We start from the raw sequence: 16259 nt of genomic DNA on the forward strand, positions 1-16259 counted from the left end.
CTGCTCGGAACTCTGGATGCAGAGGCCAGCTGCACTGGGCTTTGAACCCCATATGAACTCTGTTTAAGAATGATTCCAGCTAACTTGGCTTCAAACACAATCAGGAGCAGTGTGGTCCAGTGATGAGGGCTGAGTTGTGGCATCTATTCCTAGCTGTACTGCATAACATTAAAAAGGGGATAGAGAATAAGACTGAGAATATATTATTGCCCTTATATAAATCCATGGTACGCCCACATCTCGAATACTGTGTACAGATGTGGTCTCCTCACCTCAAAAAAGATATTCTAGCACTAGAAAAGGTTCAGAAAAGGGCAACTAAAATGATTAGGGGTTTAGAGAGGGTCCCATACGAGGAAAGATTAAAGAGGCTAGGACTCTTCAGCTTGGAAAAGAGAAGACTAAGGGTGGACATGATAGAGGTATATAAAATCATGAGTGATGTTGAGAAAGTGGATAAGGAAAAGTTATTTACTTATTCCCATAATACAAGAACTAGGGGTCACCAAATGAAATTAATAGGCAGCAGGTTTAAAACAAATAAAAGGAAGTTCTTTTTCACGCAGCGCACAGTCAACTTGTGGAACTCCTTACCTGAGGAGGTTGTGAAGGCCAGGACTATAACAGCATTTAAAAGGGGACTGGATAAATTCATGGTGGCTAAGTCCATAAATGGCTATTAGCCAGGATGGGTAAGAATGGTGTCTCTAGCCTCTGTTCGTCAGAGGATGGAGATGGATGGCAGGAGAGAGATCACTTGATCATTGCCTGTTAGGTTCACTCCCTCTGGGGCACCTGGCATTGGCCACTGTCGGTAGACAGATACTGGCTAGATGGACCTTTGGTCTGACCCGGGTACGGCCTTTCTTATGTTCTTAACATTGGGTATGTTCCTAGCCCCACTCTGTGCCTCAGTTTCCCATCTACACAGTGGGGATAATAGTGCTGCCCTGACACAGCAGGTGTGAGAAGAAATACACTAAGAACTGTGAGATGCTCAGCTACTATAGTGATGGAGCCAGGTAAGTACCTTAGACAACAACACAGATGGGGTTCTGCACATGCAAAAGGTACCCTACCAACCTATGGAATATGTGAACCAAATAATAATGGGAGAGAGAACTGAAGAGACCATGGAACAATAGCGGTTTCCCATCTGACGGGTGGAGTGAGTCACGGAGCCAGTGAGGCACAGAGGTCTGAGACTCGGGAGAGAAGCAGCTGCTCCGCAGTGGCTCCTGTACCCGAGGAGGGGAGACGGTGTAAACACGAGCACTGGGGCAGTCAGGCCCTGCTGATGCACCCTTCAGGCACGTGGTTGGTAGAAGGGCAGTCTCGGGGGACGGGAAGGCGGAGCTGCGAGCTCGGGAGTGTGCAGGAGGCAGAGCGCAGCGAGCTCCCCGCAAGCGAACCTCCCGCTTGCAACGCTCCGCGCGCCTGGATCCCGGGAGCCTCCTATTGGACACAGCCGGGCTGTGCGCAGGCGCGCTAAGCTCCCGCCCCCGCCAGCCCGCCGCGGTGGCGCCGGAAGCGGACTCCAGTTCCCAGCGCGCCCCGGGGCGGAGGCGGGTTTCCGGGCGCTCAGTGCTGACTCTGGCTTCCGCTGCCGCAGGGCGAGCCGGGCCGCAGCGGTGAGAGGGGCCACGGGCGGGTTCTGGGTCGGGCCGAGGCCCCGGGGAGCCGTGCGGGTGTGGGGGGAAGGTGGGGGTCGAGGGGGCCCTAGGGACGCGGGTCGGGGTGGGGAACCAGAGGGTCCGGGGATCTGGAGGGCAATGGGGTTTGGGGGTCTGACGGGGAAGGAAGGTTTGGAGGGGACCCTAGGAGACGGCAGGTGGGGGCGAAGGTGGGGTGGGGGTCTGAGGAGGAAGGAGGTTTGCAGGGAGCCCTGGGGCTGTGGTCGGGGTGGGGGAGCCAGGGGTCAGGGGATCCGGAGGTGGTGAGGGTTGGGGGTCTGAGGCGGGAAGGAGGTTTGCAGGGGAGCCCCGGGGCTGTGGTCGGGTGGGGGAGAGCCAGGGGTCGGGGGATCTGGACGGGGGTGAGGGTTTGGGGGGGGCTGACGGGGAAGGAAGGTTTGGAGGGGAGCCAAGGAGACGGCAGGTGGGGGTTGAAGGGGTCTGAGGAGGGAAGGAGGTTTGCAGGGGAGCCCCGGGGGCCATGGTTGGGGGGGAGCCATGGGGTTGGGGGGATCTGGAGGGCAATGGGGGTTGGGGAGCCTGAGGGGGAAGGAAGGTTTGGAGGGGAGCCCAGAGAACGGTGGTTGGGGGGAGCTGTGCGGGTAGGGGAAGGGGGGGTTGGAGGAGCCCAGGGGCTGGTGGTTCGGGGGGGGGGGCAAGGTTTGGATGACCCCGAGGTGGGGGTTTGGGTGGGGAGGGCTGTGGAAGTACATAGGGGAGGTCTCTGACACGTCAGCGCTCCATGGAGGAAAGGCAGCTAGGGAAGTTCTCCAGGCAGCCTATAATCAGGCTGTGGGGTTCCTGACTTGCTGCCTGTTCTGGCTCCAGAAATGCCATGGAAATGGAGCCACGTGGCTGAGAGTAGCAGCCAGGCCCTAATGCTTCCTGGTAGAAAGAGCAGTGTGTGCCACAGAGACGGGGGACGTATACTGGGCATAAGGAAGCAATCATCTGTGGCTGCCGGAGGAGGTGGTGGGAAAAGACATGACTGTGCCCTGTACAGGGGCTGAGCAGGAGATGGGAGTGAAAGAGCCCCTTTTGCATACTTTCATTTAAGGTAGATCACGGGTTCTCCAGCCTTTTCATGCTGTTGTCCAATATGTGTTAGAATAGATGGATCTTTTCCCAGACCCAACCATCTCACTACTTGATTATCAAAATATAATTTCACAAGCCACTGGGAAGAGCTCTGTGATATAAGACCACTGTTTAGGAATCACTGTATTAGTCAATTACTCAAGACTTTGTTGTGGCTAGGGAAGACCATGGCGCTGTAGCCTCAAAAATCTCAGAACTACAGGATGAGAGGTTCCCTGAGAGACCTATGGACAGGCATTTATATTGGCTATGATTTCAGGCTAGGTCAGCAAGGTCTGGTTATCCGCCATCAAAAGAGAGGATGGGTACAGAAAGCCAAAGGGGTGGTAGGAGCTTAGTGGAGTGAGTGGGGTGTCAGATCATCAGGACAGAGCTCTCTCACTTTTTTTGTCTGGGAAGAAGAGGTTTGTGCCAGGGCTGAAGAAAAGGAGTGTGCACTTTGGAAGGGTCTGCAACCAAACAGCGTTTGGATGGGAGCGGACTGATGTTTGAATATCTGTGTGTGAGAGTAAAGATATGAAATATATGGGCCCTCAAGTTAACTTTGTCTTAAATAACATGTTCTCTATTCTACTGCTAACAGCTGATATTAAATTAATTACTTTAAAAAACAAACCTTTAAGCCATTTGTTTTTCTCTCATCTGAATATAGGCTAGTAATTTTCCAGGTCATTTCTAGTCAGTTGCAATTCTCAGGTGCTAACACAATGCTGCAGTGTTTGTTTGCAGACACTGCAGGGGAATGTTGTTGTGGTGTGTGTTAAATTGTTTCCACTGGATTTCAAAGGAGAAATAGCAGGAAGGTTTTGTCTGGTCTTAGATATGAGACAGTAGTGGGCCCTTGTTGCCAAGAAGGCCAGCGGCATATTGGGCTGAATTAGTAGGAGCATTGCCAGGAGACTGGGGGAAGTGATTATTCCCCTCTATTTGGCACTGGTGAGGCCGCACCTGGAGTATTGATCCAGTTTTGGTCCCCCCCACTACAAAAGGGATGTAGCGAGTCCAGCAGAGGGCAACAAAAATGATTAGGGGGCTGGGGCACGTGATTTAGGATTGGCTGAGGGAACTGGGGTTATTTAGTCTGCAGAAGAGAAGAGTGAGGGGGGATTTGATAGCAGCCTTCATCTACCTGAAGGGGGGTTGCAAAGAGGATTGCTTTCGTGTACGATGTTTGAAACCACGCAGCTGCCTGTGCTTCATAACACATTGCACTTATGTATCTATTCTGCTGTCTGCTATTGCCCCCTCCAGAAGGCCACCACCTCCAATTTTTCCTCTTTAGAAACTTGGGCATTACCAGTGAATGTTTTCCCCTCGCAGATGAAGCTGTTAGCTCTTGCTGTGTTTGCCCTGCTGTCTGTTGCTCACAGCGAGGAGGGAGCCAGGCTACTCGCCTCTAAATCTCTGTTAAACAGATATGCGGTGGAGGGGAAGGACCTGACTCTGCAGTACAACATCTACAATGTTGGCTCCAGGTAAGGCTGGTCTGTGTTCTTGGTACCTATCAGATGCCTGGCCCTGAAGGACACGGAGTGTTAGAGGTGTGTCTCTGCGGTGTGTGTTCCCCTAGCTCGGGGAGGAGGGAGACATCTAGAGTAAAAGCCTTTCTCAAGCTCCTCCCTTACTCCTCCCAAATTCCCTCTGGGGGCAGGAGCGAATAGAGGGGAAGAATCTCTGTTCATAGATTATAAGTCCAGAAGGGTCCACTGTGGTCACCTAAGGTTTTCTGTAACCGCTGTTAAAAATACTCTGTTCTCACTGGAGTCCATAGGACTGTTGACTTGAGCAGGAGTAAAGTTGCAGAGTATGAGCCCCCTATCAGGCCCACTTGGGAAGGGGCATTATACGTGGCTTCAAGGGTGATGAGACTAAAGTGTGCAGGGGTTTTTTTGGAGTGTGGGAGAGGAATGTGATTCTAGAGGCTGTGAAAGGGTCTCAGTGGATTCCTGTGTATGGGAGCAAATCAGTGTTCATTGTGTTGCTGTTTTAGACTCCATGGCTTGTCTGTCTGTCTCTCTCTCTGTCTCCCTTCCGCCCGCAAAGCTCATGTCTAAGCTCTTACCAAGTTCTGGCACTCCACTCTCTAATCCCCCTGTTCACCCTTTCCTCTCTGTTCCAGCCCTGGTCTCTGCCTTCATCACGTGTGTCTTTGACTGCATCATCATCCACCGGTGTCCAAAATGCTGCAGTTGAAAATCACCTTCCTTTCCTGTCACTCGTATCCCCAATGCAGGGCTCCCCTCCTCATGTGCATAGACCTCCACTGGCTTCCCGGGCTCTTTCCACAGCCAATTCCTTGTCCTCTGCTTCATGGCTCCTCCCCGCTCTTCCCTCTTATGCCCCAGGTCCAGCTCGTCCTGTTCGGCAGTCATTTCTCCTTGATGCCGTCTTCCTTCTACTCTCATCTTTGTGGCTTTTTACTCCAGATCAGCAGCTAGCACTGAACTTTCCCCTGATTGTGAACCAGCCTGTAGCATCATAGGGTTAGAAGGCACCACCAGGATCATCTAGTCTAACCCCCAGTGGGACTCCCGCTAATGCATACCCCAGGCTCTGTTCATGACCCCTCTCTCTGTTGTGTTTAGCGCGGCTTTGGATGTGGAGTTGTCGGATGATTCTTTCCCCCCGGAAGATTTTGGCATTGTCTCTGGAATGCTTAACGTCAAGTGGGACAGGATTGCTCCGTATCTTTTTGTAGTTCGAAACAATCTCCCCTCATGCCATGTCCTGGGTCTGTTCTTGGGCTCCTCCTTGTCCCCTCTGAGGCCCAAGGATACCAAGACACTTCCAACTCCATGCATCATCCCTGAAATGCAAGCGCACCTGACTTCTGGCTAAGGCTGCGAGGGCCAATCCCAATAAAGTGCCCCGGGATCGCTAGTGTCCTTGCAAACAAGAACTAGTTCTCGGGTCTCACAACACATGGCCGCCCCTCACATTAAATTGCATGGAACTCCATTCATCCGTCAGGGAAGGAGGAATAGATGAGTTGTCCCTGTAAGGGTCTGAATCTGTAGTTCAAGGTGGTTTTAAGATTTCAAACCTGCTGGTTAGACCCCCCCCCCCCCCCATGTTTTGAGTCTTGCACCCCCTGTCCCCTGGAACATAATGCAATTTGTTTCCTTAACCATCTGCTACCCAGAGCCAGCAACGTATCTCACACTGTGGTCCTGAGGCCCCTCAAAGCTGGCTACTTCAACTTCACCTCCGCTACCATCACCTACCTGGCACAGGAGGGAGGGCAGGTTGTGGTGAGTGGCTACTACCTTCTTTGTGAACTGGATCATGTACAGGATCCTTATGGCAGATCTTACAGCAGAGATGCACAGTGTGTGCTCCTAGTCACAACCATAGAGGGATGATAGATCGTCCCTCTCTCCTCTCATGTAGTGTTTGCCACACAGCGCGGGCAATGCCAGGAACAGCGGGCAAATGCTATTTCTCTTCCCTCCATTTCAGGTTGGCTTCACCAGTGCCCCTGGGCAGGGAGGAATCCTGGCTCAGAGAGAGTTTGACAGGAGGTTTTCCCCTCACTTTGTAAGTACCATTAAACCAGTAATCCATTTTCTCACAGTGACGGTACAGTTCAAATCCGCGTTGGCCTTTTTCGTGTGCGTGAAAGCGGAAGCCCAGGCACTAAATTAAAAGCCACCTGGGAAGCAAGTTTTTGGGGCAACTTCTGCAAAATCTTGCAAGAAGAGTGAAAATTAATTCATCATGGGCCGTTAGACTCGCTTCTAGGAATGAGCCTGTGTTGTAGGGTTTGGATCAAAACGCTTGGGCAGGGGGGCTCAGGTATGAGAAGCTGGGAGTTCAGCTGTGGATAACCCGTCTCAACTCTACTTCTAATGGGTTTTCCCCTTCTGCTAGCTCGACTGGGCAGCTTTCGGAGTGATGACCCTTCCCTCCATCGGAATCCCTCTGCTGCTGTGGTACTCGAGCAAGAGAAAATACGATACCCCCAAGACCAAGAAGAACTGAGGAAAGCCAAATGCAGCCAGCCCCCAGAGCTCAGGAACCCCGCTTAGAATGACAGTGTACTCAGAGTAGCAGCAATCAACCCTCCAGATCAAGTGACTGGGCCACCAGTTCAGTGCTGGCAGGGGCGGGATTTGTATAATTCTTGTGGCCAGTCGCTTTCTTGAGGGTTTTTTTAACCTTTCTCAGCAGGTCTGGAGCAAATACCTCTCCAGTTCTGTTGTAATTAAGCTCCAGCCGCAGTACAAGAACGCTAGTAATGCCCAAGGAGTGTGGGGCTGAGAGCCTTTCTGCAGCATCGGTGGCATCACCCCTGCTTGCCGAATGCCAGTCGTGTGTGGCCAGATCTCCACAATCCTCCTCGATCTTGGATCAGCCCATCACCCTCGCTCCTCAGCATTTTATGCTTCTTACAGCTGTCACTGAGAGGATTGATCAAGTGACGGCAACAGAGACCTCCTTTCTATGCAGGTTTATTAGTGCCATTCCCTCTCAGCCAAGCGGTGGCCTGTGAACCCCCATAGAAAGATGCCTGCCCTAGAGAGAATGTTGGCTCCGTTGTTATATTTTGGTGAGCAATTGACCGCCGTTTTTCTGATGACTCTGTTGAGACGTGTGTGACTGTACACACCAAGGGTTTTATAATAAAATGAACACCACAGAGTGAGTCTGTCTCTTCTACCAGTAAGTCCCACAGTCAGACTGGTGGGTTTCAGAAGCCATACCTAGAACTACAGTAAATCCAGTGGGTGTGGAGGCTCTGTCTGTATGCACCAGCAGCCGGCAGATCCAGCTGAAAGAGTATACCAAGCCCTTGTCTTCACTAGGATTAATGGTCTGTGTTAACGCATGATAAAATCCTACTGAGGGTTACTCCAACCCTCCCTCCAGGGTCCCTTGCGAGCAGTTGCCACATGTTAGAACTAAAACTCAGTGTAGATGAGGCACGTTGAACACTCCACTTTTTTTAAGACTAGACATTGCCAAAGAGCTTAAACTCTAAGAGACGGGATGGGAGAGAAACAGCCCTACCAAGGGTAAGTGACTTGCCCAAAGCTGCATAGCCAGGAATAGAACCCAGATCCTCGTAGCTCCCAGTCCAGTGCTGGGTGCTCAGTACCATGAAGCTTTGAAACACCTGGTGTCCAAAGCACAGCAGAATGTGTGGCACATCACACTGCACTCTCCCCGGGGAGTGGATTAGCTGGAATCAGTCTAGAGTAAAACCCCTTTACAGCCCTCAAGAGCTGAGAGAAAATTGAAGTGGGTCTGCTGTACCTGCTCAGCTCTCTGTACTTTTGTGGATTGGCCGCTGGCTTCTGATGAGTTTTTAGCTGCCTTGTCTAGGGTGCTGTCGTCTGGAGCCTAGCGTCCAGCAAAGGCAGGAGGCACCTGAGTTCCCAAACTGCTCGCTGACTTCTTATAATTATAGAAGCTTTAGAGTAGGAGCCCCAGCAATGGGACGTATTTTTTTTCAAATGAAAAAGATTTTCATAAGTGAAAACCAGGCCTGGGAGGTTCCCCAGGTGGCCCTGCTGCCCTCTTGTGCTTCAGGTCCATATTGCAGCTTATCTGTGCCCTCCTGCAGTGAAGTGACTTCTTACAGGCCAGTTCTCTGAATTGCCTTTCTAGAGATGTCTGCCTTGATTTGGTGGTGGGGTGGGCCCTGACTGGCCTTGGGCAGCGAGAATAGATGAATGTAAGCCAAGCAAACCACAACAGAGGTCCCCATTGGAGGAGATGGGTGTACATGCCCTCGGGTGGGGGGGGAATAGAAGTGGGTGGTTTTTGGCAACCTCAGACGAGAGTGCAGGGATTGGCCAGGTCTAAGGCCCATTCCCAAGGGCAGCGTGTAGCGAGCAGTTTGCCTTGTTGCTACTGCACAGCCTGTTCTCGGCAAAGAAGCCTTTGGTCTGCAGGGCTGTCAAACCAGCTCTAAATTCACACACACGCGATTCAATTTAATCTGCGCCAATTTCTTTCCACCCCCTTCCAAATGAGAATCGCAGAGAGCTTCATGGCCATTCATGAATTAAACCTTTCAGTCCCTCCCTCACTGGAATTAACCATCCCCATTTCACATATGGGGAAACTGAGGCATAGAAAGCGGATGTCACTTGCCTCAAGCACTCAGAGGGGGAAGAACTTGGGTCTCCTGCCTTCTAGCCCTGAACCTTCCCTATGTGCCCCATCATCTTTTCTCCGTCGACCAGGCTTCTGTGAGCAGGACCCTGATGGGTGCTGCTGAAGTAGCTGCAGGATTATTATTTTTTTTGCCACTCGGAGCAAAGCGGTCTTGTTATCCAAGAATTCCGTGTCGGTGACCCAAGCTCCCAGGCTCTGCTGGAAGCAAACACTGCAGCTTTGTCACAAGAACAATGTTTCCAAGGCAGGATTTCTCACCCCCTCATCCCAACTGCTCGCTGCCGCCACCGGTTTCACCCTTTGTTTTGACTGAGGAGTGTTGCAATTGGCAGGATCAAGGAAACCATTGATGCTAATACTGAACAAAGGAGCTCCGCTCCACGAAGGGTGTGCAAGGGGGGGGGGGGCCTTAGAAGCTGAACTAACAGGTCTAACTGGCGCATCCCACTTCCCAGCATTAATGCTTTGTGCTGCCTTGCGTTGAGTGTCCCAAAACAAGGGAGCTTTCCTTGTGAGCCTTGGCTTTGGGAAGACTGTTACTCATCCTTTGCAGCTGCCTCTCCTGGTGATCTCTGGTAGGATGGATTGCAGGCAAACAGGTGAGAACCAACAGCTACACCTTGCACCCGTGTTGCTTTATTTGCTGCCTTTCAAGTTCTGCGGGGGGGTGCTTAGAACAGCGGTTCTCAACATTTCCAGACGACTGTCCCCCTTTCAGGAGTCTGATTTGTCTTGCGTACCCCCAAGTTCCACCTCACTTAAAAACGACTTGCTTACAAAATCAGCCCTAAAAATACAACCGTGTCACAGCTCACTATTACAGAAAAAGGGCTCGCTGTCTCGTTTTTACCATAGCATTGTAAAATAAATCAATTGGAATATAAATCTTGTACTTACGTTTCAGTGTGTAGTATATAGAGCAGTATAAAGTCACTGTATGAAATGTTAGTTTGTACTTGCTTCGCTAGCGCTTTTGCTGTAGCCTGTTGTAAAACTAGGCAAATATCTAAAGGAGTTGATGTACCTCCTGGAAGACCTCTGCGTCCCCATGCCCCTGATTGACAACCACTGGTTTAAAAGGACCTTGATAACTACTGGTCCTAGGAGGCTGGTCCTATCTGATCTGTGTAGCCATTGTCTGCGGGGCTGTCAGGCCAGGACCTTACAATGGTAGCATTATTTATTGGTACCGTGGCAGCACCTAGGAGCCCCTGTCACCGATCGGGACCCCATCGCGTGCAAGGTGTTGTACAACATGGAACAAAAAGATGATCCCTGCCCCCAAACTGGGTCTAACATTTAGACACAAGGTGGGTGAGGTCATCTTTTATTGGCCCAGCTGCTGTTGGTGAACAGAAGGGACTGGTGTGGCTATAACAACACTGCATACATCTAAAATGTGTGAATTTCACAGCTCTCTCTACGTGGGGTAACAGTACAGTGCTTCCCAGGGCAGGAGCTTAGAGTTTTCTGCCCTCTTCCCTTCCCCCTCCCCAGGAGATGGGCGTTCTCCTCCTATAGACGGGAAAACTGAGTCTGCGTGCCCTGTATTTAGACTGTCACCTCGTGGACAGTCTGGTGCATTTGCTCACAATGAGATGGTTCTAGGAACAGATGCAGCCTAAATCTAAGGAGTTGTCTGTGGGACTAGCTGTAGGCTGTACCTGGTCACTGGGGAGATGGGGGTTCACCCCTCACCCCATCTCTGAGGAAGGAAGGACTGGAGAGAAAATCGGGCACATGGGCTCTGTGGCGACTGCCCCCATCGATGGCCAATTGCAGTCATGGCAGCAGGACACAGAGACGTAAGGGATGAAGGTGCCTTTCTCCACTAGGGGTCAGGCTTTCCCGGCTGCTGGGTGCCAGCAGTTCCCAGTGGTGTCCCTTGAAGTACTGGGATCTCAGGTGCTAAAGCTTGAGGGAGACACACCAAGACCATTGTAGAGCTGGCCTGTGCCCGCCGTTCCGTTACACCTGCTCCAGGCTGGATTGAAAACGGATCCTGAGGCTGGAAGCCTCCATTGGCCTCTCCGCAGCTCTCCATGTGGTGGTGTGAATTCAATTGCGCTGTGGCTCCTCCGAAGCAGCGTGCGGGCCCGTCGTCCTCGCGCTGGGCCTGATTCTTACTGCAGCCTGCGGCTGGTACTGGCTCATCTTTGGAAACCTGCACAAAGGTCCTGGTGTCACCTGTTTGCTTAACAGGCTGTGGTCCTGTTTACTGAACTAGCCAGAATATGGAAGAAAGGGCACGATCACAGACAGAGCCAAGGTACAAGCACCGGGACCTGCTGACAGCTCTCGCTCGGGAAACCTTTCATGCTAGATAAGGGCTAGCTGGATCAGTGCTAGAACGGTCTGAAAAACAGCCAGATGCTGCAACGTGTGTGTGGTCAGTAGGGGGTGCTCGTCTCTCAAGTAATGTCCCTGTGCACCACCAGGGCTGTGAGGCGGGACCAGGGATGCTTAAAATGAACAAGGCCTTAATTGTTTGTGCATAGAGCCCTCCAGGGGACTATTTTTAAATCTTGTTCCTGCTATTATGGCAGGATCCCAGTCCCGCTGCAGGGCTCTGCTTGCAAGCTTTAAAAACCTTCCTCCTAGCTTGGAAGGTTGGAAATTAAACTGGTGCGTTAGTGGCCAGGGTAGGTTCCTCATTCCCCCTCTCCCCCAGGAGAGATCTAGTCCATCCAACAGCCCACCCCATCCTGAAGGACCTAATGAATTGAGCAGTTGGCCACGTCCATCCGACACCTGGATGCATCTGGTCTGGTTGGGGGTCCACTACCATCCTCTATCCAGCCAGGCCTCTTCCATCAGGCTCCATCCAGACATGGCTGGTACGTTGTCTTGCTCCCCATGCCTCTGGCGTGCTTGGCGGCAGTCGAAGGGTTAACACACTGGCTCCCACAAGGCGAAGAAGGGACAGTCCCAGAGCTTGGAGCTGATTCGGAGGCAGGCGGTGGCTGGACCCACTGTTTGGAGAAGGCAGCATCCAGCAGCGTGTGGGCAGGGTGATGAGTCACTGCCGCAAAAGGTGTCACCTCCATTGTCCAGCCCTGCCCAAAGCCGCCTTATCACTGCTCCCAGGTGGGGCCCCGGCTGCCTTGTGTGCACCCGCTGCAGCCCCGGACCTTCCCTGGGTCAGGCTGCGGGGAGCCTGCACGAGTGAGCTTTGGAGACTGCCACGGGGGCCTAACCATCCTGGCAGCCAGCGATAACTCGCCCTAGGTCTCCCGCGCCTTCCGCTGGAGGGTCTCGGCGTGCGTTGCCCATGCTCGTGACTGAAGCCCCTCACCCAGCCGGGGAGGTAGCTCGGTGTCACCCCCTCTCTGAGCTGCAGTTTCCCCAGCTGTGGACAGGTCACCCCCAGAGTCCTCCGGGGAGTAAGTGGCAGAGCTGGGAACAGCTGCTCGCTGCTCGTACCATTAGATCCCACTCTACTGCAGCCAGGAATTCAAGCCAGGAGTCCTGGCTTAGCCCCCTCCCGCTTTAACCACGAGGTCACCTCCCTCTGCCTGCGTACCATGACAGGTGGGTGCTTGGTGCTCTGACCTCCCAGAGGAAGCCGTACTGGTTTGCAGATCTTGGCTCCCGGGAAGCCAATTTCCCATCTGCAGGGGGGAGCTGAGCTCCCCCAGACAAGCGCCACCTTTGGGGAGCACTGGCAGCCGGGGTGGGGATGCAGATCTCAGTTGCCATCTGCAGGATGCTGCTCCCCGCCCCCGGCCCTTAGCACCATGCTGGGCTCTGTCTGCTCCCTTTCTGCAGCACCTCCGGTTCTCCCCAGGTCTCCCGTCCCCCCCGGCTTAGCAAGGCCTGACTGAATCGCTGCTCTCGGCTGTGGGACTGTCGGGTTGGGTCTACGCAGCAAGGAGACACCCGTGGCTGGCCTGTGCCAGCCGACTCGGGCTCGCGGGGCTGTGTCCCTGCTGTATGGACCACTGCTCCAGGACCCTGCCAGGCGGGAGCCCAGTTTCTCTGCGGGGCGCCTCTGTCTCTGCTGGGCCCGAAGAAGATCCCCTAGCACGTCACAGAGTGATCCTTGACATCCCAGGGAGGCAGGTGACGGCGGCCCCCTTCTCACAGGTGGGGAAACTGAGGCACCCAGCCGGTAAAATCAGAGGCAGGATGAGACCTCAGGACTTCCCCATTCCCAGCCTCCTGCTCGCCCTCCAGGCTGCTTCCAAGGAAGTTTTTCTTTCTTTCTTTCTTTCTTTCTGATCCAGGCTGCACCCTGGGTATTTTGCAGCCTTCAAAAGGCGGCCGCTTGCTGCTGAACCAAAGGTCCCCCGCGGTGGCCGCCTCTGCCTTCCGGCGGAGCCCAGCGCCCGGGTGAGCCCCGCTGGGGCAGGGGCAGGCGAGAGGCAGGCGCTGGAGGAGGAGGATGCAGGCGGAGCTGGCCCCGAGGGTGAAGGGTTAACAGCGGGGAGGATCCGAAGCGCTGGGCGGGTCCCGGCTCTTTGATTCGGGGTGAGCGAGGAGACGGGGGAGGAACCTGCAAGTGGCGAAGAAGCGAGGCTGGAAGCAGGAGCTGCAGGAGGGGAGGGGGGTCCTGCCGGGGCATAGCGGATCCGCAACCCCGCAGCCCTCCCGGGGGAGCAGCCGCCCCCCGCCCCCAGCCCAGCAGGTAGGTTCCTGCCGCCGCTTTTCCCCCATCACCTGCAACAGGTGCCAGCCCGCCCGCCCCGACCCCTCCGGGGGCTGGGCCAGGTGCGTCTCTCCACCTGGGCTGGGGTCGCCCGGCGAGCTCCGGAGAATGGGCCGAGCCCTGCCCTGCCCCCCGGGCTCGGCCCCTGCCCTGCACCCTGGGCTCGGTCTGTTGACGATCCTGTGGCTTCCTGGGTAACCTTTGCCCCGTGCTTTGGTGTTTAAAAAGGGCAAGGGAGAGGCGAGCTGGCAGCCGTCTCCGGGGCTAGTTAAAGCAGCGTCGTGGCATTAAGGTGGCTGCTCCCAGTACAGCTCTTCCCGCACGGTCAGGGGAACGAGCTACACCCGAGTACCTGCGTCCACACAGCCGGAAATCCCACCCCTACCAACAGAGCCGTGCCAGGACCAAGCCCAGACCTCTCAGTCTGTCCCAGCTCTGAATTCTACCACCTGAAGCCCCAGCGTGCCCTGCCCTCCAATTTTAGCTGTGGGGGTTAGGAGTGTGATTTTATTATCATCCATTATTTTATTTTACCGACACAGGCATGCTGCTAATAGCCCCAGCGTATAAATGCAGTTTGAATTAATGCTGCTTGGTGGAACCAGCAGAAGCTATTTGGGGACAAGCACTCTTATACCAGTGTAACTGTGTCCACACTAGAGAGCTTCCCCGTACTGGAGTAACTATACCTGATGAAACCCTCTAGCATAGGGAAGGCCTCAACAGATGTCAGATTTTTCTCCCGTGGAAGCAGCGGCAGCAAATCCCATCTGGAGGGCTGGAGCGTGTGGCTGTGTTTAGTTATATTGAAAGTTTGAGTCAGCTTGGAAAAGTGACAGTGGAAATATGGCAGGTCTGCTTCTTGTGCGTTATCACTTTAGTGACAAATGACAATGTAGTGCCATGAGCCCTGCAGAGCCAGCCTGGCTCTGGGTGCAGGAACTCCAGGGTATTCTACTTCATGCATGATCAATCAAATTGCGTCCTCTGTTCCCCTGGAGTCACACCTGGGGTGTTGTTGAGGGCAGAATTTGGGTGTTGAGGTGGAAAGAATCCAAGTTCTGACTCTCAGATCCCCAGCTGGGTTTGCAGGGCTGGGTGCTTGGGGTGCGTGGGTGGGGGGAGAAAAGGAGAAGGGAGATCCCTTTGCTACAGAATCCTGGGAAGGTAATTTCATGGAGCCCACAACATCATTTTTAAGAACTACGTCTTGGGGGCCGGGGGGAACCTGGCTCTGAACTTGCCCTAAGGGAAGCTGCCCTATCCCTTTTGCAAGTGATTCTCCTCTGAACCCATTTGCTTCTAATGGGTGCAAAGTGCTGGCTGAAAGGCCCCATACAAGTGCAAATCTGGGGCTGCTGGACCAAATTCATCCCTGCGTCACCTGGCTTCCCCGGAGTCATGGCGGGGATGCACTTTGGCCGAGGGTGTTTGAAGCACGTCTCCCCCTGCCCCAGTAATGCAGAGTATTGATCTTGGCTCCTTTCCTGAGGATGGCTTGCGGTCACAGCGTGAATCTGGTCTGAAGCGTGTTATTCAGTCCGGGGGGAGGGGGCTGCCAGCGTTGTAGCATAGAGCGCAGGGCCCCCACCCCTTGCATGTACAGGGGGTGTGTGTGGGGGGAGATGACTGGCCCGCATGAGATGAGCGGGGCCGATCTCAGCACCCATTGTAGAAACAGCCCTGACAACCAAGAGGCCACAGAGCCCAGAGCTAGACCTGGTTCAATGTTTCAGTTGAAACAGGTTTCCAGCCGCAAAACGCCATTTTGACCACGCTGAAGTATTTTGCCGACTTGGATCCGTTTCAATGAACTGGCGTTCAGGAAACAAATTTGGAATTTCTTTGGGGAAAATGCCGCAACGTGTTCGTTTCAAATGAAAAGTTTCCTCTTTTTTTGGCTCCAAAACGTCTTTGCCTTTTGAAATTTGCTTTCTGCTGTATAACTGTTGAAAACGGTCACATCAAAACGTTTCATTTCAATTGACCTAGAAGGATTTTTCCCCCCTGAAATTTCGTTACAGAAAAACTTCCAAATGTTTGGCTTTGGGGCCTGTTTCAGGATGGAAAAAAATGTTAAGCTTGAAATATTTCACTGCATGGGCCCAACCAGTTCTACCTCCAATGGGCCATGGAGCCGGAATTCCCCTCTCATCCCCCATGGTGTCCTTCTATGGTGGCAGTGAGACACCTTGGTCCATAGGTGGGCACCTTGCCCTGTCCTTACCTGGGCTGGGCCTATTCTGTGGCTCTCGGACTGGGCAGCCATCTATCCTGGATGGTTTAGACACAACAAATCCTGCATCTTGGCAGGGGATTAGACTAGATGACTCTTGCGGTCCCTTCTAACCCTCTGATTCTGTGACCTGGTCCATTGCCTATTGGGGATCTTCACTGGGGGTGGATTGGACGTCCCATGTCGGCAGGTTTTCGATCCCAGCCCAGCCCTCAATACGCTCAGGGCCTGATCCAACATGTGCTGAAATCCAATGGAAAAACTTCAGCTGACTTCAGACTTGGGCTTTGGATCAGGGCCTTAATAAGATTTTGATCCCCTCTCCCACAGGAACTGGATTCTTTTCTTGCTAGCCTAAGCAGCGCCGGGGTTTGTACTTGGGGAGGGGGGGGACTTTCCCCTAATCCAGAAAAGTCAGCACTGAAAGGAACATAAGAATTGCCAGACTGGATCAGACCCAAGGGGAGCCCTACAGTAGTGG

General features: G+C 53.4%; 2 protein-coding genes across 3 annotated transcripts in view; both read left to right on the forward strand.

The window, feature by feature from the left end:
• Positions 1-1506: 1506 nt before the first annotated feature.
• SSR2 (signal sequence receptor subunit 2) lies at positions 1507-7416 on the forward strand. 2 transcript variants are annotated; one of them, XM_039512740.1, is made up of 6 exons: positions 1507-1631; positions 4092-4246; positions 5357-5455; positions 5914-6022; positions 6231-6308; positions 6642-7416. In XM_039512740.1, the coding sequence occupies exons 2-6, from the start codon at positions 4092-4094 to the stop codon at positions 6750-6752; spliced, it is 552 nt and encodes a 183-aa protein (XP_039368674.1). In that variant the 5' UTR covers positions 1507-1631; the 3' UTR covers positions 6753-7416. The 2 variants fall into 2 exon arrangements, with proteins under 2 accessions (XP_039368674.1, XP_039368675.1); XM_039512741.1 differs by lacking the exon at positions 1507-1631 and adding an exon at positions 2379-2730.
• A 5962-nt stretch (positions 7417-13378) lies between these two features.
• ARHGEF2 (Rho/Rac guanine nucleotide exchange factor 2) overlaps positions 13379-16259 on the forward strand; it is a 126743-nt gene continuing 123862 nt past the window's right edge. Inside the window, exon 1 of the mRNA XM_039512712.1 lies at positions 13379-13521. The gene's annotated coding sequence lies outside the window, so the exon portion shown is untranslated. The remainder of the gene's footprint in view (positions 13522-16259) is intronic.

The sequence above is a fragment of the Mauremys reevesii genome, linkage group 24 (genome assembly GCF_016161935.1).
Source record: "Mauremys reevesii isolate NIE-2019 linkage group 24, ASM1616193v1, whole genome shotgun sequence".
Taxonomy (NCBI): domain Eukaryota; kingdom Metazoa; phylum Chordata; order Testudines; family Geoemydidae; genus Mauremys; species Mauremys reevesii.

What these genes read in the sequence shown, in the direction of transcription:
- SSR2 (XM_039512740.1), top strand. Translation starts at nt 4,092, where the DNA reads ATGAAGCTGTTAGCTCTTGCTGTGTTTGCCCTGCTGTCTGTTGCTCAC. An exon ending in AGGAGGGAGGGCAGGTTGTG is followed by an intron (nt 6,023 to 6,230) that starts GTGAGTGGCTAC and finishes CCTCCATTTCAG; the next exon opens with GTTGGCTTCACCAGTGCCCC. An exon ending in GGAGGTTTTCCCCTCACTTT is followed by an intron (nt 6,309 to 6,641) that starts GTAAGTACCATT and finishes CCCTTCTGCTAG; the next exon opens with CTCGACTGGGCAGCTTTCGG.